General features: G+C 40.1%; 1 protein-coding gene across 1 annotated transcript in view; it reads left to right on the top strand.

Annotated features, from left to right (window-relative positions):
* TWF2 (twinfilin actin binding protein 2) overlaps positions 1-21806 on the top strand; it is a 94061-nt gene extending 72255 nt beyond the window's left edge. The window contains exons 6-9 of the mRNA XM_070738675.1: positions 14402-14527; positions 14692-14842; positions 15973-16094; positions 17375-21806. Coding sequence (XP_070594776.1) covers positions 14402-14527; positions 14692-14842; positions 15973-16094; positions 17375-17542 — 567 coding nt within the window. The 3' untranslated portion in view covers positions 17543-21806. The remainder of the gene's footprint in view (positions 1-14401; positions 14528-14691; positions 14843-15972; positions 16095-17374) is intronic.
* Positions 21807-22103: the final 297 nt, after the last annotated feature.

Genomic DNA, 22103 nt, shown 5'->3' with positions numbered 1-22103 from the left:
GACTTAATCCCTGGATAGTTCAGTGGATTTCAAGCTGGCTGAAGCATAGACATCAGAGAGTTATTGTTAATGGCGAGTATTCTGAGCAGAGACAGGTTACAAGCGGTGTGCCACAAGGGTCTGTTCTGGGTCCTATTCTTTTTAATATGTTTGTGAGTGACATAGGGGAAGGTTTGGTAGGGAAGGTTTGCCTATTTGCCGATGACTCTAAAGTGTGCAATAGGGTTGATATTCCTGGAGGGGTCTGTAATATGGTAAATGATTTAGCGTTACTAGATAAATGGTCAAAGCAATGGAAACTGCAGTTTAATGTTTCCAAATGTAAAATAATGCACTTGGGGAAAAGGAATCCTAAATCTGAGTATTGCATTGGCAGTTCTGTGTTAGCAAAAACTTCAGAAGAGAAGGATTTAGGGGTAGTGATTTCTGACAGTCTCAAAATGGGTGAGCAGTGTGGTCGGGCGGTAGGAAAGGCAAGTAGGATGCTTGGCTGCATAGCTAGAGGTATAACAAGCAGGAAGAGGGAGATTGTGATCCCCTTATATAGAGCGCTGGTGAGACCACATTTGGAGTACTGTGTTCAGTTCTGGAGACCTCACCTACAAAAAGATATTGACAAAATTGAACGGGTCCAAAGACGGGCTACAAGAATGGTGGAAGGTCTTAAGTATAAAACGTATCAGGAAAGACTTAATGAACTCAATCTGTATAGTCTGGAAGACAGAAGGAAAAGGGGGGACATGATCGAAACATTTAAATATGTTAAAGGGTTAAATAGGGTTCAGGAGGGAAGTGTTTTTAACAGGAAAGTGAACTCAAGAACAAGGGGACACAATCTGAAGTTAGTTGGGGGAAAGATCAAAGGCAACATGAGAAAGTATTATTTTACTGAAAGAGTAGTAGATCCTTGGAACAAACTTCCAGCAGACGTGGTTGGTAAATCCACAGTAACCGAATTTAAACATGCCTGGGATAAACATATATCCATTGTAAGATAAAATACAGGAAATAGTAAAAGGGCAGACTAGATGGACCATGGGGTCTTTTTCTGCCGTCAGTCTTCTATGTTTCTATGTTTCTATGTTTCTATAAGCAACTTGGCAGTAGAGTGTTGATAGAAGTAATATTTTATACCTTTGGCCCTATATCATCTTTGCTTTTCAATCAGCTATAGCAGTGTTTCCCAACTTTGGCAACTTGAAGATATTTGGATTTCAACTCCCAGAATCCCCCAGCCAGCGAATGCTGGCTGGGGAATTCTGGGAGTTGAAGTCCAAATATCTTCAAGTTGCCAAGGTTGGGAAACACTGAGCTATAGTAACTAGTGGGCAGTCAGTCCTTCGTTATACATGGAAACATGACTGTTCTCCATAGTGGGTAGAGTTATTATCCAGGATGGATTGACCTTGTCCAATCATTTGTGGACTGAGTCTGCTACCCGGTTTTCGGCACACGCGACGCTTCAGGCATCGAAGTTTGCCTCCAAGACTATTGCCGCTTCCGGCAACTATTGCAATAGTTGAGACAATGGCAGGTGGACACCAGCCACAAGTGATGTTTAGCGTCTGCTCCATTTCAGGGCCAACAATTCTTTAGGGATTCCCTGGACCCACTCCTAATGGAATATAAGGACCGTAAGAAGATCCTGCCTTCCTTCTCCAGGCATGGAAATGGCAGATCTGCCCCATATCCCAGACTGAAGCCTTATACCTATGGTTGTTGATTTTGCCCAATCTGGAAACTATAGTTGTCCTAGGAAAAGCCAGCCTCTTAAACCAGCGTCCAAATGTCATATAGAGTTGTACCATATTTGAAAGTTGAAGATGTCATATTTTTTTCCGAGTCATGTGAAAGAAGGAACAAAGAGGAATTTACTCCTATGGAAGTTTGCTAATCCAAAGTTTAGAATATCCCATCTTGAATCCTGTTCGCTGGCTACTTGTCTTGGAAAGGAAAATAAATGTATTGCAATCACTTGAATACTTGTGCAAATCTCACCTAATCTTCAGGTTATTAAATGAATTCTTTTTTATGAAGCCATAATTAAAGCAAGAAACTATGTTATAATTATGGCAGAAATACAGTTTTCTGAACCACTTAGATAGCTCAAAACCCCAAGTCTTTATTATCACTGGGCTGGTTAACCTTTGTATGGTTCAATTACATTGCTTGTCTATTTGAGAAGTCAAAAATTGTGAGAGGCTTTCCATAATGTGGGGGGCTTCTATTCTGTCACTGTTTTGTGTATTAGGTTGTTATTTTTAATGAAATAGATGTGCTAAGCCCCATAATAGGTTTGACATAACGTCTTTAACCTGTTTGTTAATGTACAAGTACTGTAGTGGAAAACTATCCCTCTGCGTCTGGCGGTTTTGCTCTTTGGTTTCAGTGAAAAGAACTGAAGGGTTCTGGGAATACGAAAGCAAAATTCAAGAAGTGCATGTGACTATGGTACCCAGATTCCCCCATCCCCTCCCCTTTGTATATCAGAGATTTTTGGCGCTGTCTGTATTGTGGATACTTCTGAAGGAAGTCTGTGGTTATATTTGTTTTGCATGTGTTCCGAGGCGTTTCAGTCGCAGTTCTCTGGCAGTGATGAAGAGCACTTCCTCCAAAGATATTTGGATGTATTTTTTTTGGGGGGGGGGGGGGGGATAAGTGGGGTAATATATAATGTACAGTAGGTATTAACTCCCAGTGGCCAGCTTTTTCATGCATAGCATGATCTATTGCCTGCCACTTCATTCAGGACAAATTGCTTTATTAAATAACTCTTTGTGGGTTTTGAATTCTTGTGTCTTCTCTTCACCTGCCCTCAGGATTCAGATTCCCAGGCGTCCTCCACCGAGATGGTAGGCTTGATGTTACGCATTTCTTCTCAGAGTTACAGCTCTTCCTTGGAGCTTCTTTTCTTGCATGTTTTAATCCTAAACCTTCTTCCTTCCAACCTAAAGGTCCTCCCTTTCTCTACCAGTGAAGCTGTAATCCTAACAATTTATAGATGCCTCTGCAAAATGTATATTGGATGAGTTTGTAAGAGAGAGGGGGGGGGAGAGAGAGATATTTGTTTTTTTTCTGTTGAATCCCTGATACAATCTGAGAGGAAGAGAACCTGTGGTCTAGAGATTAAAACTACTGCCTTACAGGCAGACTCCCCAAATTCAAATCCTGGTAAGGGTATAACTAGCTGATGAGAGCAAAATAGCTTGCAATACTGTAGATCTATACTAGTCTCCCTTCATTACACATACATCACACACACACCACAAGTTTTTTATCTAAAAGAATGGGAGTCTTCGGAGAGGGGCGGCATACAAATCTAATTACCGTAATAATAATAATAATAATAATAATAATAATAATAATAATAATAATAATAATAATTATTATTATTATTATTATTATTATTATTATTATTATTATTATTATTATTAATTACCCCTCAATTTGTACAATGCTCATCCAGAAAAACGTTTTGGAAGGTGTATGTGAGATTGACCAAGCTAAGACATAAGTGAAATAAGATTGAGGTGGAATATGTAAGGGGAACCAAGTATTCTTGATATAAGTTTACAAATGGTCTTAACTGTAAGTGCCTGGTTGTTTTTCTTTTTTAATTCTAAAGATATACTTTGGGAATCCTACTAGATTCAAGGCTAATTGTCTCGTTCAAGTGATTATTATTATTATTATTATTATTACTATTATTATTATTGCTATTGCTATTATTATTATTATTATTGCTATTATTATTATTATTATTATTATTATTATTATTATTATTATTGCTATTGCTATTATTATTATTACTTATTAGACTTGTATGCCGCCCCTCTCCGAGGACCCGGAGTGATATGATGGTCAAGAGTGGCTTTTATCACTATTGGCCATATTGGCTAGATTTGTTCTTAATTATTCATGCCCTAGAGACATCTAGACTGGCATAATATAAAACTGGCTTAAAAAAAAATCTTCAGCTGGTGTGGAAAGTGGACATTTCGCCACAAGTAGTCCTCAACTTACAACCGAATATTCATTGACTGATCATTGGAAATTACAATGGCACAAAATCCCCCCCCCCAACAACCCATGATCACATCATTTGGACATGTACTTGACAGCTGGCATGTGTTTAAAATGGTTATGGTGTCCCAGGGTGATCACATTTCATGACCTTCTAACAAATAAAGTCTATGAAGAAGCCAGAGTCTTTTGACTTAACAACGGCATTACTAACTTAACAGCGACAGTGATTCACTTAACTGTGGCAAGAAAAATTGTAAGATGGGGCACCAGTCACTTAAAAACTGTCATGCAATTTTTTTGGTCTCAGTTGTTGAGGATTTACCTCTATTGATAGATAATTAGGTGTGTAGAACCTATGCTGAATCATCTGTTCTTCACAGCAATACTGGTTGCCAATTCATTTCCAAGTCTCTTTCCTAATACCAGTATGGTGTAATGGTCTTGTACTAGGTATATCCTGGTCAAAGTCTACCTTTAGCCCTAGAAGCTGAGACTTTGTGTCATCCGCTCCCTCTTAGCCCAGCCTATCTTGCACAGGCTACTGTCATGAGAATAAAATGAAAGGAGGTTCCCATGAGCTCTTGAACGATAAGAGGGATATATATTTGCTGCTCAAAAAAATAAAGGGAACACTCAAATAACACATCCTTGATCTGAATGAATGAAATATTCTCATTGAATACTTTGTTCTATACAAAGTTGAATGGGCACAACAACATGTGAAATTGATTGTCAATCAGTGTTGCTTCCTAAGTGGACAGTTTGATTTCACAGAAGTTTGATTTACTTGGAGTTAAGGGTTCCCTTTATTTTTTTGAGCAGTGTATATAAGAAAAAAAATGTAACAGTATAAAGGACCATTTTTATTTGTTCCAGTTAAGTTTGTTAATCTGTTTATCAAACTTAGAGGCCACCTGCCTCACTAATAGAACAACATTTAACGTCAGAAATTTTTTGCTTCAGTTTCCATTACTGTTAATATTTATGAAAGTTCTTAAAGCCTGATTTATTTATTTTTCATGCATCTCCTGAATCAATATTATTACTGAAATTGTGGGCTATTAATTTAGCTATATCCGGTTTGATTACTATGTAGGATGTTATAAATGCTGGTATGAAATTCCTTATATCAATGTACAGTGTACTCTTTTTTGTGCTTATATTGTTCTACTTTATCATGTGGTACATTAATATAGTAAGTTTTCTTGTGTGGCTCTTGGGCCATAAAAAAACCTAGAAAAGTTTTCAGTCAATCAGTAAAAAGCTATTGGTTTTCCTCCTTGCATTTTAAACAATATTGTTTAAAGGAGGAAAGCATTTTAGCTATTGGTCATGAATTATTTATTTATTGATTTGATTTGATTTGATTTGATTTGTATTGAATCCTGTGATGATGGGGGAATGCAACTAAAACAAACAACTTCCAGTACCCTCATTGTTGGACAATTAGGAATCATGTGTTTTTGCTGATTTAGACAAATATCAGCAGGCCAGATATCAGTCCTGTAGTATCTGCTTCTGCCATCCCGTTGAAGAGAAACACTATAAGAATACATAGGTGGATTGCAGAAAGATTTCAGTAGTGGTCATCTGTAGAATCTGTAAATATAAGATTTATGTACTACAGTCATATACAGTAATCAAAGTGGAATGCAGCACTGTCTCAAGGTACTTTTCCAAATAAAAAGTATTTAGTGGTATTGTTTTTCTAGCATTTGGCTCGTAGGCTGGTCTATATAAAGAAAAACTCTGCTTCAAGATATAAACATGTTGCATGTGCTTGGTTCAACTGTAGTTATACATGTTGCAGCGTAGACTGTAGCCGCCCAGAGTCCAATTAGAGTTGGGCAGTATATAAATTTCACAAATATTTGTTTTGTTTTTTTTAAAAACATCATATTTAAGCCCAGGTAAAGCTGCATATTTGGATGTCATCACAGACAGATGGAAGCCCTGCTAAACAAGCCGTGTGTTTGATTGAATGATAACCTACAACCAAGGTTTCAGACCAGTTGTCTTCTATTAAGGATTGTTGTTGAGTGTCCCAAAGGTGCTTTTTCAAGAGGCAACTGGACTTTCTTGTTTTTCTTTGAAAATGTTTCTCTTCTCATCCAAGAAGCTTCTTGGAGCTCTCAAAAAGGTACTTTGAGACAACCATGACCTGGATGACTGAGAATCTCCATAGATTGTTGTTGAGTATTAGTATGTTCCAGCATGGATGGAAGTTGGGTAGCATTTCTTTTGTTTCTGTTATAATATGATGTCATTTTCTTACCTCCTCCTGGCAGATGGTTTTGGGCTGCTGCTGCTGCCCAACTGTGGTAGAATACCCTCATCCTGAGGAGGTAGGCCATGTTGCCTGCATTCTGTCTTTTGTTACGTTTTGCAGAGTTCTTTCCCTTCCCTTATTCCTTTCATCACATTCTCCTTTATATAATTTTCTCCACGTTATTCCAGGTTCACTTTCTGTTAACCAAGTTCACAAACCTTTCCACTATAGACCTAGAATCATCTGACTCAGTGCATCTAACAATTCGAGGCCTTCTTAGACATGTTTCTTAGATGGCTGGATTCAAAATAAAGTACAGTGGTACCTCTACATACAAACGCCTCTACTTATAAACTTTTCTAGATAAGAACCGGGTGTTCAAGATTTTTTTGCCTCTTCTCAAGAACCATTTTTTACAAACCCTAGCCGCCAAAACTGTAACCGGAAAAGGCAGGGAGAAGCCTCCGTGGGGCCTCTTTAGGAATCTCCTGGGAGGAAACAGGAAAAGGCAGGGAGAAGCCTCCGTGGGGCCTCTCTAGGAATCTCCTGGGAGGAAACAGGAAAAGGCAGGGAGAAGCCTCCGTGGGGCCTCTTTAGGAATCTCCTGGGAGGAAACAGGAAAAGGCAGGGAGAAGCCTCCGTGGGGCCTCTTTAGGAATCTCCTGGGAGGAAACAGGAAAAGGCAGGGAGAAGCCTCCGTGGGGCCTCTTTAGGAATCTCCTGGGAGGAAACAGGAAAAGGCAGGGAGAAGCCTCCGTGGGGCCTCTTTAGGAATCTCCTGGGAGGAAACAGGAAAAGGCAGGGAGAAGCCTCCGTGGGGCCTCTTTAGGAATCTCCTGGGAGGAAACAGGAAAAGGCAGGGAGAAGCCTCCGTGGGGCCTCTCTAGGAATCTCCTGGGAGGAAACAGGAAAAGGCAGGGAGAAGCCTCCGTGGGGCCTCTTTAGGAATCTCCTGGGAGGAAACAGGAAAAGGCAGGGAGAAGCCTCCGTGGGGCCTCTTTAGGAATCTCCTGGGAGGAAACAGGAAAAGGCAGGGAGAAGCCTCCGTGAGGCCTCTTTAGGAATCTCCTGGGAGGAAACAGGAAAAGGCAGTGAGAAGCCTCCGTGGGGCCTCTTTAGGAATCTCCTGGGAGGAAACAGGAAAAGGCAGGGAGAAGCCTCCGTGGGGCCTCTCTAGGAATCTCCTGGGAGGAAACAGGAAAAGGCAGGGAGAAGCCTCCGTGGGGCCTCTTTAGGAATCTCCTGGGAGGAAACAGGAAAAGGCAGGGAGAAGCCTCCATGGGGCCTCTCTAGGAATCTCCTGGGAGGAAACAGGGCCTCCCTGTGGTTTCCCCAGTCGCACACATTATTTGTTTTTAAATTGATTCCTATGGAAGAATTGCTTCTTACATTTTTTTCTACTTAAGAACCTGGTCACAGAACAAATTAAGTTCACAAGTAGAGGTACCATTGTATATATAAATCTAAGTCTGGAATTTGTTGAACTATTATGGTCTATCTAATGGCTACTAAATATTATGAATGGTTTTGAATCTGTTATCTCAAGAAATTACTGTAAGTCAGGAGTGTCAAACCCAATACCTACAGTCCACATCCAGCCAATAGGGTGCTTAGATCTGGCTTGCAGGGCCAACCTGGAAACAACGAAGAACTGGCCAATGATGCCTCTGCCAATGAAAGCGGAATTGAGAGTTGTATTTGACCTCTGGGACTGGGGTGGGTGTGGCCATCTTGACCTCACTCATGTCGGGGGCACCTTTGGTGGCCCCAGTGCTTTGCCAGCACGTGGTCCTCCCAAGCTCCATTTTCAGCTTCCTGCAAGCCTCTGCCGACAAAAATGGGGCTCACGGGGGGCATGTGTGGTAGAGAGCTTGTGCCGCCATAGGTGCCCCAACATGAGTGATATCGAGATGTCCACCCCCCACCGAGGTCAAACACAATCATGCTGTGGCCCTCAATGAAATCGAATTTGACATTTCCGCTATAGATGGTTCTATAGGTGGTTAAAAGATACCAAAATACAAGAGCCGTAAAGTACTGGGGAACTTTTACATCACTTGTTTCTTCAGTATTCTGCTATTACAAGAATTGGTGTGGTTTCATGCCCTCATAAGGCTAATCTATCATCATCATCATCATTTTATTCACAACAGTAATACATGAGATTTATATGCTGGATTTCGTATCACAATATCACAAGTCGAACACTTTCCAAATGTCTAGGACTGTATGATGTATAAAGATGTATCATCATCACCATTACCACCACCATGATGATGATGAAGATGAAGATTGAGTGTCCTTCTGGACTGCTGGTTTCTGCATGGACAAATCCCTTCAGCTTTCTTGGCTAGATTTCAGAAATATTTTGCCATTGCCTCCTCCCTAGGACTGAGAGAAAGTATCTGGCCCAAGGTGACCCAGCTGTTTCTGTGCCTCAGAAAGGACTAGAAGTTGCGTGCCTCTCAGTTTCTAGCCTAACTTCTATGCTGGGTTCTTAAACCTAATCCATGGTTTTATGTTTGCAAACTTTTTTCCCTCTTTCTCTAAACTGCTTTAAGAGAAGGTATAAACGATAAATTATGTAAAGGACATTATGAATTTGTAATGGGGGAAAAATTGCATTGCCTGCATTTCTTTTAGACTAAACTGCACATACAGGTTGATTTTTAAAAATCTTCAGTGATAGATTTTTTTTCTCCCTCCCCTCCCCCCCATTTTCATAGCTTGTTTTGTAAAAGCTAAATGAAGCCTTGAGAGTCTCTGTGTTCAGTCTTAAGTGGTCAAATGAGTTCATGGATACACCCATGAACTTTCCCTGCCAATAATATGTACAAGAGGTTTGCCTTTACCTTCATTTAATATTTTCTAACTTCCTGGAGTTGTCTACACACCTGGAATTCCTTTTGTGATCTCTTATTCTTGTGTGACCCAGTTTAGCTTTTAAACTCTGACAAGATTGGCAATGTGCTATTAGTGAGATTTTTGTCTTAAATTTCTTCCAAACAATTCCACTGCGCTTATTGGGCTGCTAAATTTGGCAAACGTATATTACTAACTAATTTGCTATCATTTTTTTTTAAAAATTCTGATTGTTAACAAGAATTTTTAAAAATCAGTTGATTTCAAAAAAATGTATCGATTTTTTTTAAAAAATTGAAGAATCTTAGTGAATTTGTCAAAATTCAAACAAAGAATTTCTATTTCACACTGATAAGTTTAGTAAGCTTCTTGGGCACTCCTAGTTAATTACACCGAGTAATAAATATGTCTGTCTGTGATGCTAGGAAGGGTTCAATTTCTCTACATTTTGGTTCAAGTTAGGTGAGCCTGGGTTTGCATCTCTTTTAGCTTCCACTTGTAGTTATTACAAGCCCTATCTGATTATGGCTACTTGAGATTCAGCATGGACAGGAATTCAGCCCAGTTAATTTAGAAGGAAAGAAGGCAAACAATCCATTGACCTTTCAACATAAACTGTATAATGCCTCCATAAAGTTCAACTCGCACTGTGTTCTGGCTATGAAAAGGTCAGAGTTGTAATCTTTATACTCATTTACATGAATTTTCACCATCCTGGTAGTTAGTCATCTTGGTTAGAAGCATCCTAGAACTATTGTGGCTCATTTGAGTGTTACTACCTGAGACAATCATTCACAGTTCACCATAAAAGTCTTCCCTGTCCTTTGGTCAAAGGTAGCAACTGAGGTTATTCAGTGACGTCATTCAGTTTAATCATTTACCACTCTTTCAGAGCTATAAATAGTGCTTGAAGTAGTCAAAAAGCATTATATCAATTCAGAACCTTTGGTAATACGTTATTTCAATTTCATTTCTTTCATTATGAGAGTGCCTACCACTTCTTTTCTCTTGCTGTTTTCAAAGATTCACAAACTCATTCAGAAAAATTGGTGTCTACCAGATCACCCTCATTATCATGGTTGTTGAAAGCACAGACTTTCAACCTTTGACGCCCGGGGTTTTCACTTGTAGAACCTATGCCATACTTTGCCGTTCTACAGACGTGCAAATTATATATTGAGTATATAATTTCCTGAGTCTCTGGAGAAAGGCAGTCTAGAAATCGAAATAATAAAATAAAAATGATACCAATAAAGGAGAATGTATGTAATTTAGGATTGAAATAAGGGATTCTTGGTGCTCTATGAGCTTGTTTGTTTTCTTGCAGAGGTTTCATTACCCTAACTAGCGCTTTCAATGTTACCGAGTTTGGGTAATGAAACCTCTGCAAGAAAACTAAACAAGTTCAGAGAGCATCAAGGACTCCTCAATAATATAGAGAGATAGCAATAGCACATAGACTTATATACTGCTTCACAGTGCTTTGTAGCCCTCTCTAAGCTGTTTACAGAGTCAGTATATTGCCCCCAACAATCTGGGTCCTCATTTTACCCATAGAAACATAGAAACATAGAAGTCTGACGGCAGAAAAAGACCTCCTGGTCCATCTAGTCTGCCCTTATACTATTTTCTGTATTTTATCTTAGGATGGATATGTGTTTATCCCAGGCATGTTTAAATTCAGTTACTGTGGATTTATCTACCACGTCTGCTGGAAGTTTGTTCCAAGGATCTACTATTCTTTCAGTAAAATAATATTTTCTCATGTTGCTTTTGATCTTTCCCCCAACTAACTTCAGATTGTGTCCCCTTGTTCTTGTGTTCACTTTCCTATTAAAAACACATCCCTCCTGGACCTTATTTAACCCTTTAATATATTTAAATGTTTCGATCATGTCCCGCCTTTTCCTTCTGTCCTCCAGACTATACAGATTGAGTTCATTAAGTCTTTCCTGATACGTTTTATGCTTAAGACCTTCCACCATTCTTGTAGCCCGTCTTTGGACCCGTTCAATTTTGTCAATATCTTTTTGTAGGTGAGGTCTCCAGAACTGAACACAGTATTCCAAATGTGGTCTCACCAGCATTCTATATAGCGGGATCATAATCTCCCTCTTCCTGCTTGTTATACCTCTAGCTATGCAGCCAAGCATCCTACTTGCTTTCCCTACCGCCTGACTGCACTGTTCACCCATTTTGAGACTGTCAGAAATCACTACCCCTAAATCCTTTTCTTCTGAAGTATTTGCTAACACAGAACTGCGGATACAATACTCAGATTGAGGATTCCTTTTCCCCAAGTGCATTATTTTACATTTGGAAACATTAAACTGCAGTTTCCATTGCTTTGACCATTTATCTAGTAAAGCTAAATCATTTACCATATTACAGACGCCTCCAGGAATATCAACCCTATTGCACACTTTAGAGTCATCGGCAAATAGGCAAACCTTCCCTACCAAACCTTCCCCTATGTCACTCACAAACATATTAAAAGGAATAGGACCCAGAACAGACCCTTGTGGCACACCGCTTGTAACCTGACTCTGCTCAGAATACTCGCCGTTAACAATAACTCTGTGATGTCTACGCTTCAGCCAGCTGCAAATCCATTGAACTATCCAGGGATTAACCCATCTCGGAAAGATGGAAGGCTGAGTCAACCTTGACAGCTGAAGTAGCCTGCAGTACTGCATTCTAACCAATGCACCATCAAGGCTCTCCATATGAATATGACATCATTCTTAAAAAAAATAAAGAAGTTTATAATTGGGTACAAATTTAGCTACACATTTTTAGCATCATCTACAATAAATAATACCATTTAATGCACATATCATTTTGATATAGTTGTGTCAATCATATGTTCTTGCATATAAATTAATCCAGACTATATCTGGGTGGAAGTCTACAATTTTATTAAGGAGGCAAAAAAACCCACAAACCCCAGTCTCAACTGCTTCAGAACTTTTGAGGGTAGAAATCTGTAAATAAAATAAAAATTACGTGGGTTAACTCGGATTAGAAGTAAGAGACTAGATCAGTGGTGGTGAAACCTATGGCACAAGTGTTGGGAGTGGCACCCCGAGCCATCTCTCCAGGCATGCCAACCATCACCCGTTACTCTTCCAGGTTCCGGCGCTCCGACCAGCTGGTCTTCGTGTGCGCGGGAGCACCAGAAACCAGAAGAACAGCTGCCCGGTACACATGTGTATGCTGGGAAGCTGAGCTTCTGGTTTCCGGCACCTACAAGCATGCCAAAAATGCATCTTCCTGGTACGAGTATGCATCCTGGGGAAAGCACTCTTCCGGTTTCTGGCACTTTCCCAAACGCCCATGCGTGCTCCCAGTTCAGCACTCAGTGTCGAAAAGGTTTGCCAACACTGGATTAGACTATTCTAGAGACTAGAAATAAAAAAATTTGAATGTTTCATATATCTGCAAATGTCACTTCCAATCCTTAATGAAAAGTAGACCTAGCAATTCTATTTTACAAGTGATATTTTGTTTGTTACTCATTGAAGCATGCGACCTAGTTTTTGTCCTCTATGAAGCATGAAACTAAAATCTAATGATTTTCCCTCGGTTGATTCTGTGTGGAGCCTATAAAGCTGCTTTTGTACTGTTAATTATTTTAAGGGGGGAAAAAGGATGCTGATGTTGCTTTTCCAATGTCACTCTGTCTCACCTAATGAATTGATTCTTGCCAGAAGTGATCCAAAGAGGTAGCTTTAAAAAAGTATGTGTCTTACTCAGTGTTAACCTCTTTAGCTTTACAAAATTGGTTAATCGTTGCTGTAGCTGATGGGGGAAAATCCATTCCCTATTTTCCTTACAAGCTGCCATTCAAAGGGAAAATATTTTTTTTCCCTTTGTCATGCCCACCAGACCTAGTTTTTGTCCGGAATGGTTATAAAGCCAGTCATATCTGAGATTTCCTTTTCTGCTCACTTCCAAAACATGAAGCCTTCTTCTTCTATATTAGGCATCACATTGCATTGCCCTAGAAAGAGCTGTCTAACAAGGGCTGTCTTTCGAAAAAAAGGCTGCCTCTTTAGAAATCTGAGAAACCTCCATGAAGGATGTGGGCGGTCAAAAGATAAGTCCCTTGCCCAACAAATTCTGCACACAATACAATCAAAGGCATGTAAAATGTGGGTGTAACCCCATTTAATTCTGGGATTTACATCTGTGTAAATGCCAACCAGTGTGTATTGTACCTCCTGCTTTTCTGTTCATTCTTGCTTGGGCAAAGACAAAAGAGGGCAGGGTAGCTTCAACAGTTGAGTAGAGAATGGAATTTCAGCAGGCCATGCAAACTACACTTGATGGATTTCTTTTTTCTTCACAACTAATAAAGCACAAGGGACCTCTCTCTTTGCGATCCATCCACAAGCCTCATTTGTTCTGGCCATTTCCCAGCCTTCGTATATTCTCCCTCCTTCCTAAGGCTGGAACCATAAACACACTTATCTGGTAAACAGCCCCATTCAACCCAATGGACTTAGTTCTGTTTGGACTTGAGAGGAGAGGTCTCAATATTCATCTCAGTCCATCCCACCTCTCTCTTTCACAGAATTTTGTAATCTGCTCACAAACACACGTTTGGCGGGACCCAGGGGAAGAGCCTTCTCTGTGGCGGCCCTGACCCTTTGGAACCAACTCTCCCCGGATATCAGAGTTGCCCCCACCCTCCTAGCCTTTTGCAAGCTCCTTAAAACCCACCTCTGTCATCAGGCATGGGGGAATTGATACTTTCTTTCCCCCTAGGCTTATAGGCCCATATGCTAGTATGTATGTTTGGTTTTTAAATTGGGGTTTTAAATTAACTTAAATATTAGATTTGTTTACATTGTATTGCTGTACATTGCTATTGTATTGTTTACATTGCTGTGAGCCGCCCCGAGTCTGCGGAGAGGGGCGGCATACAAATCTGATTAATAAAATAAATAATAAAAGAGAGAGAGAGAGAGAGATTCTTTAAACTCTCTAGTCCTAAAGGGAAGGAGAAGGAAAGGAAGAGCATTATTACAATGGCTCTTTCCCTAAAGGATCCCTACACTTCTGGATGCTACTCGCATGGTTTTGTCTACTACATCTCCCTCTTTCTTGTATCTCTTTCATTTTAGAGGGGGTTAACTTCCTTCAATGAACAAAAGTGCAAAATAAATGCAAGGATATAAAAGGAAATGCATGCAGGGTTTCACTTCAGTCTTTTTTTTCTTTTTGTGCCCCTGTTGCCAGGTCAAAACTGAAATCAGCGTAGAAAGCAAACACCAGACCCTCCAAGGCCTGGCTTTCCCTTTGCAACCAGATGCACAGCAAGCCATTCAGCAACTAAAGCAGAACAAAATCAATTACATCCAGCTGGTAAGGGATTCTTGGGCAGGGCTGGAAGGGGGGGGGGGGGGGAGCTTTCAGTTTAATTGTCCCAGGTTTTGCTCCTTTCTGTGCCCGATCGGCTTGCGCAAGTTGCCCTGTTGGAGTTTCCACCTCATTGTTATTCTAGTTTCCTCTTGCCTTTGTTTCAACAGAAGCTGAACCTGGAGGAGGAGACCATAGAACTGGTCCACACAAAGGCTACGGAAATCGCTGATCTGCCTAGAAGAATTCCTCAGGATTCTGCTCGCTACCACTTCTTTCTCTATAAACACTCCCATGAGGGAGATTATTTGGAGTCAGTAGGTAAGCTACATATGAGGAAAGGTTTCACTCCTCTCTTTGGACCAGTGGTCAAATCCACTTTCCTTCCCTATTGGCACCGCCATCACATACACTTTTTCACCATCTGCGTTTGTACCGAAGGCTTTGCGCATGTGCAGATGGTTAAAAAATGGAAATGGCGGTGGGTGGGCGGAGCCTCACACTGCTGCCGCTACCAGTTCTCTGAACCATTGGCAGCTGCCACTACCAGTACGCCTGAACCAGTAACATTTCATCCCTGATTTTGACATAGAGTGGGTATTTTCATTACCCTCTAGAACAGGGGTCTCCAACCTTGGCAATTTTAAGACTTGTGGACTTCAACTCCCAGAATTCCTCATCCAGCTTTGCTTGGCTGAGGAATTCTGGGAGTTGAAGTTCACAAGTCTTAAAATTGCCAAAATTGGAGACCCCTGCCTTAGAATGATGCTGCCATCTGAGTTTCACAACCTCTCTGGTGGATTCCTTATCCAAGCATCCTCAATAATTACAATGGATAAATCTCCTGGCATCCCCAGGCTGGGAAATTCTTCCACCTCTCTACCTAAGATCAATCTCTTCTGATCAGCTCTAGAAAACCCTCAATAGAAGGAGTAAAAATATTCCTACACACAGCCTAGAAATGCAGAGTAAAACTCAACAACTTCATCTCAAAGGTGCTCTTTTCAAAAGGCAACTGGGCTATGTGGGGTTTTTTCCTTGAGGAAGAAGAGATTTTAAAAATTCTTCTTACTCAGCGGGAAAACACATGGTCCAACTGGACTTTTGAAAAGAGCAACCATGACCTGGAATGACTGAAAATCTCCATAGACATTTAAACAACTTCATGCCAGCCCTAAAACAAAAGACAGATTTGAATTCACAGCCAACATGGGGAAAGTTTTAATGAGAAATTTGTTTCTAAAATCAATGCCCAATTCATGTGCAATGGATTTTAGGTATAATAAAAATTGGTATCGTTTCATCTGTGCAATATATAAACAGTGTACAAATACAACTTTATTTGTTTTGTCACATGCTATTATGGCATGCAATGGCAATTATTTCTAGATTAGTGGAATTAATTTTACAGGGATCTAAGAATGCCCAATCTGCCTTTTTCTTTCTCCTAGTGTTTATCTACTCCATGCCTGGTTACAAATGTAGCATCAAAGAGCGTATGCTGTATTCTAGCTGCAAGAGCCGATTGCTCGACTCCATAGAGCAAGATTTCTGCCTAGAAATTGCAAAGAAGGTAAGTCTTTGTCCTCTGGATTCATAAGCATCTGGAAGAAAAACAAATCCTCTTCCATTGTAACTAGATTGTTAGAGTTTCAACCAGTATGAAAGAGGGTGATGAAGATTGAAGCCACCACATGGGTTGTTGGAAGGACATGCTAGAAAGAGGTGTCCTAATAGCATGGACAATATGAAAATTACAATTAGGCTTTAGTGAACACAACTCTAAAGAGAAGAAGAAATGTGCAAATCCTTAAAATAAAACCAAAACAAGTTTAGAAATGGGCCAGTGAAGTAGGAGTAGAGCAGATCAGAGTGAAAGCTGGAAAGCTTCAGAGAGGGGCGGCATACAAATCTAATAAATTATTTATTATTATTATGTCAATACAACACAACAAACGAGATCACTATGCTGGATTTCATATTTCATCACCAGTCGGGCACTTCCCAAGCACCTAGGACTGCTGATGAAGCGGCGAATTATGTTTGCAGATCCCAGTAAAGCGGCCTTTTGCAATTGACAGATGGAGATTTTGTCAATTCCGATGGTTTTCAAATGTCCGCTGAGATCCTTTGGTACTGCGCCCAGTGTGCCAAGTACGACTGGGACCACTTTCACTGGCTTATGTCAGAGTCATTGCAGCTCGATTTTTAGATCTTCGTATTTCACTAATTTCTCTAGCTGCTTCTCCTCAATTCTGCTGTCCCCTGGGATTGCAATGTTGATGATCCATACTTTCTTTTTCTCCACGATCACAATGTCTGGTGTGTTATGCTTCAGAATTCGGTCAGTCTGAAGTCGGAAGTCCCACAGTAGTTTTGCTTGCTCATTTTCGACCACTTTTTCGGGCTTATGATCCCACCAGTTCTTTGCCACTGGTAAATGGTAATTCCGGCACAAGTTCCAGTGGATCATCTGTGCCACAGCATCATGTCTATGCTTGTAGTCAGTCTGTGCGATCTTTTTGCAGCAGCTGAGTATGTGATCGATTGTTTCATCTGTTTCTTTACAGAGTCTGTTGATTTTTCAATTCTGGCTTTGACAGCATTTGTTCTTATTACAGCATTTGTTGTTGTTGTTGTTGTTGTTATTATTATTATTATCATTATCATTATTATTACTGTTGTTGTTTTGTTTATTATTATTATTATTATTATTATTATTATTATTACTACTACTACTAATACTAATACTAATACTACAGAATACCATTACTGAGAAGAAAGTCCCAATCTCAGTTGGTTTCACGTTCTCGGTAGCCAGATCTAAGCCTTTTCCTTTCTCTTTTGTATCAGATTGAAATTGATGATGGAGCTGAGCTGACCGCTGAGTTCCTGTATGATGAGGTCCATCCCAAGCAGCATGCCTTCAAGCAGGCTTTTGCCAAGCCAAAAGGTCCGGTGGGCAAAAGGGGACAGAAGCGACTTATCAAAGGACCAGGCGAGAACGGAGAAGACAGTTAAACCCAGAGGATGGGTCAGCCTCTAGCATTGCAGCTCCAAGGAAATCCACTTCTCTGCATTTGAGCCTGTCCACTGAACTCCAGAGCCTTTCCCTACTTCTTTTCTCAAAGTCATGTCCATCGGTTTCATTAACAGGGTGGGAGGGTTGGAATCGGGGGACAGAGAGGAAGAGGAAGAAGAAGAAGGCATGCTCTAATTTTTTTCCTTTCCTTTTGCTCTATGGTGATATAAATCTAGGGGGAAGGGGTGCCCTAGAGCTTTTTGTTCTTTGTTTTTTTAAATATTTCTTACAATAGATGCTCCTGTTATTGCTTCATCTTGTGGCCTGTTTTACTTGGAATCTGCACCACTCAAAGAATTCTGTTTGCCTCTCATCTGAGAGAGTTATAGACTTCTATCTTGGGTGCTGTGACCCCCATCAAAGAGAGGTGCCCGGTTTGTATGATAACAATAACTTAGTGGCAATCCCTCCTGTCAAAGCCATTTTGCCCTTAGCAAGGGAGTCTGTTTCCCTAGTATTTGATGTGGTGGTCAGTAGCCTATTGGTTAAGGCAAAGAGCAGTATGTTCCATGGGTTGTTTTTGAGGTAGAGTGGATTTGAGGGGATGGGGATAGTGCTAAAAAAATAGATTTCCTCCAAAGTAGAGTGTTGTTCGGGTTTTAAGAAACTCTTTCGTTTCCCAAGCTACTGTAGAAGTAAAACTCATTTTGTTCAAGAGTCCTGATAATCCCATTCTAGGCCTTACTGTTTGTGGGGGTAAATATCCATCACAAATCCAGTGATGGGTTGGATTTCTCTTAAAAAGATGCTCTGCTTCTTTTCTGATTTGCAGAAAGCTAATTACACTGCCTTTCTTTCTTCCCTGCCTTATGTCTTGATGGCTCGTTGTGTGATGTTACAGCCTAGGATAGACACATGGACAGTTAGGAACTGGGAGCATAATTGTTACCCTGCCCTTATCAGCATCATTTCCACTTAACTACATCAAGATGGCAAGAATAGCCTCACGGGTAGCTCTCATACGCTTTCCCAGGTCACGCTTTCCACATGTGCTAGTTGACAGCCTAGTACAGCATTGATTTAACTGAGATCGTCCTCTGACTTAACTGGGAAAGCAAATTCTTTCCTGATCTGTTTTTTGTGTTGCTTTTGAGTTTTTTGCCCATCCACGCTGGGCATCTAAAGTAAATGTCCCTTGGTCCTTGACCTTCTCACATTTACTTAGTTGTTTGTCCTAATCCTAGATCATGACACCCAACCAATGCATCCCCTTGTCATAGATCTTTAATTATGTGATAGAGCTTTGCCAGGCCAAAGGGACATTAGCACTTTCATTGGCCACTGAATGCTGATGGGCTCTGTTTTTCACAGAATGTACTTTGCCCAGAGGACTGTTCACTCCATGTGTTAGAGACTTTCTACCAAGACTTAATTGTTTTAGATCCATGAAAACCAGGTGGAAGGAAAGGATAGCCCATGGCATGCAATTGTTACCCATATACATGATGATAGATGGGCATTTTAACTGCCAAGGAGTCTGGGAAGAGTCTTGATCAGCTTTGAAAGTATAAAGGAGAAGCAGACTGTGATCTACTGACAAAAAGTTCAAGTCACAATTGTGACCTTGGGATTGGGAGCTTCTGAAAACTCATTAGAGCAGATGAATTTTATATCCCTAATGAAAGTTCCTATGTCTGACCCCCAAAGAGTAATTTTATATCTCATGCAAGCAAACAACTCCCTCTGAAATTACAAGCCTTTTTTTTTGTATTTACATAGTCAATCGTATGGTATTGGTATGGTAGCCTTGAGTGAAGTAGAATTTGTGGAAGAGCAAGCCTGAATATGCTCTAAGTCGCTCTTTTCCCTGATGGGACTGACCTGCAATTTAAGAAAGAAAGAGTAGGCTTTGCCAAAGTCCCAAGTGTTCTGTATGGGAAAAAAAATTGAATCACAGATTCTTTAAAAAAAATAAAAATAAATCATAGATTCTCAAAATAGGGCAAAATTTAAACATTCAGTTCCAATCCCCTACTCATTGCAGGAATCCAAATGAAAATGTCTGTGATGGTACGCATCATCATTTGATAGATAAGTCTAAATGTTAATTTTTCCTGAATTTTTTTAATACTTCATCTTTTGCATCTTAGGTTTTTTGGAAGTTCTTGGAACAGATGTCTTTATAATTGAGGTCTCTGTAGTGTTCAGAAATAAACAGATCTTGCATCCAGTATATAATTCTAAGATAATAATTAAATTTAAGGTTTGTCCTAAAACATGTTCAAACAGCAAGGTTCTGCTTTAAATAGGCATATGCAGGGATCAGCAACTAAAATACAAAATTTCGACATAGCACACCAACATTTTGATATATATTTTTTTTTAAGAATTGGTGGTTCTTTGGATATTTTGAAGGATCTAACTATATTGTTGATCTTTGGCACAATGATTTCTTTAAATATTTTATTTTTACTGTGACCAAATCTCAATCAGTTCACCTAAATCTAGAGATTGTGATAGCTTTCTATAATACTTGGACTTGGACCTCTGCAGTTTCTGCATCATATATGCAGAGGTAGCTTTGCTACTTTCATTTTAAGTGTTTGCTGAGAGTGCTACACTCTTGTAATAATATGATTTATCATTTTACCCTTTTCCCCCAAGGCAAATTTTATATTCTATATTAAGTTTTCCTGTATTTTTTTCTTCTATGTATTGCATTCTCCCCACCAATAAGAGGCAGAATACTTTTTTATGCAGAATACTATTCTATTTTGATGTAGAAGAGCAAATATTTGCCATTCCAAAACTGATAACAGCTATTACTCTGATCCTGAACACACATTTCTTTGGGTTCGTGGTGAGATATAAAGCATATTTGGATGACTACGGTTGGCATTTTCACTTTGTATTAATTAACCAATCCACATGATTCCAACAAATGGGGCAGAAAAGGAAGCAAGCACTGCCTTTGTTTTACATCTTTTACTCCGTCAAATTATTATGAAGCTATTCCTTTGTGGTATTATTGCCAAATATCAAATAGCAATGATGGTGGATTAGTCAAGTAGTCTCAAATGCAGAAGTCTTCAAACTTGGCAACTTTGAGACTTGTAGACTTCAACTCCCAGAATTTTCCAGCTGGAGAATTCTGGGAGTTGAAGTCCAGGAGTCTTAAAGTTGCCAGGTTTGGGGACCCCTTGCTCAAGTACATGACAGTTATAAATGAGGACTGATCAGAACATCCGTGAAGAAGGCAAACAGCCTGCGTCTCGAGCTGACCCTCTACAACCCACCCTTTCCCCTTCTCAATGAAGTCCCTCAGCCTTGAAAAGAGCTGCTTCTCAGCTGTTTATCTGATCTTAGTATCTGCTGCCACATTATGCATACTCATATTGTGTTCGTGGCTGGTGAATCCCTTTTCTTATTTGTTGGTTAGAAGACCAATAAAATCAGTTATGCAGTGTGCGAATCATAGTGATCTGTCTATTCTATCAAAATCAATTCTCCCTGCCCCTCCCTCACCCTATTTTCCGATCTAAGCTAGAGACTATAGAGATTATTATTAAGACTATTATTAAGACTATTAAATAGAGACTATTCCAGGATAGGGAGGCTTAATACTCAGATAGACTCCAGAACTTAGTTTTCTTTGCAGTTATGTGATCTTACAAACTTACCATCAACATGCTTGCCAAGTAGCAAAAAAAGCTCCACAAAAATGTAGAAACGACTCCCCATCCTGGAATAGCGTCTGGAACCAGTTAGCTTGGATCAGAATGTATCTTGCTATTTATATCCAGGATGAACGCTTAATCAAAACATGTATTAGATCTGACTAATACTGCAAAATATTGAGTGAATGCAAGAACATACTTCTCATAGAAATAAAATTTTATAGGAATCCCAAAATAATTTTTCAAGAATTGTATGTAAGACCACGCTAATACTCTATTCCTTCCTGTCTGTGACATCTCTAGCACACTAAAAGAACGTCTTATTGACTACATGGTTGACAGTGTAAGTAGTTTTCATTGGCCATTGTGTATAACTCGCTGCAGATGAAAAGCAAGCTAGGAGTGATTGTTTCTTTATCCATGCTAGTAACTTATCAAAGCTTCCGTAAGAATCAAGGTTTGGAGTTTGGGAGATGCACATTCCTGACTGGGCTATACGATGATGTAAATTTGGAAATTATGGGGGAGGCAGGGCATACTGTTTTGAATGCTGTATTTTCTAAAAATTAAAGTATTTTTAAAGCAACCTGTTTTGAGTATTTATTTAATACAGAGGTCCCCAACCTTTTTTGCACCAGGGACCGGCTTTCAGCTAGACCAGTTTTCCATGGCCCGGTGGGGGGGGGGAGCTAGCTGTCAGCGGCGCCGTAAAAGGGGCGATCAAGAGAGGAATGGGTGAATGAATGGACGGAGGGTGGGAAGGAAGGAAGGAAAGAGGGAAGGGACAGGAACAGAAGAAGGGTGCAAAGAAGCAAAGAAAGGTGTGAAAGGGGAGAGTAAGAGAGGAAGGAGTGAAAGAAGGGAATGAGGGAGGAAAGAAGGG

Source organism: Erythrolamprus reginae, chromosome 2, assembly GCF_031021105.1.
Source record: "Erythrolamprus reginae isolate rEryReg1 chromosome 2, rEryReg1.hap1, whole genome shotgun sequence".
Taxonomy (NCBI): domain Eukaryota; kingdom Metazoa; phylum Chordata; class Lepidosauria; order Squamata; family Dipsadidae; genus Erythrolamprus; species Erythrolamprus reginae.
This window is presented reverse-complemented; position numbering and strand designations above follow the sequence as displayed.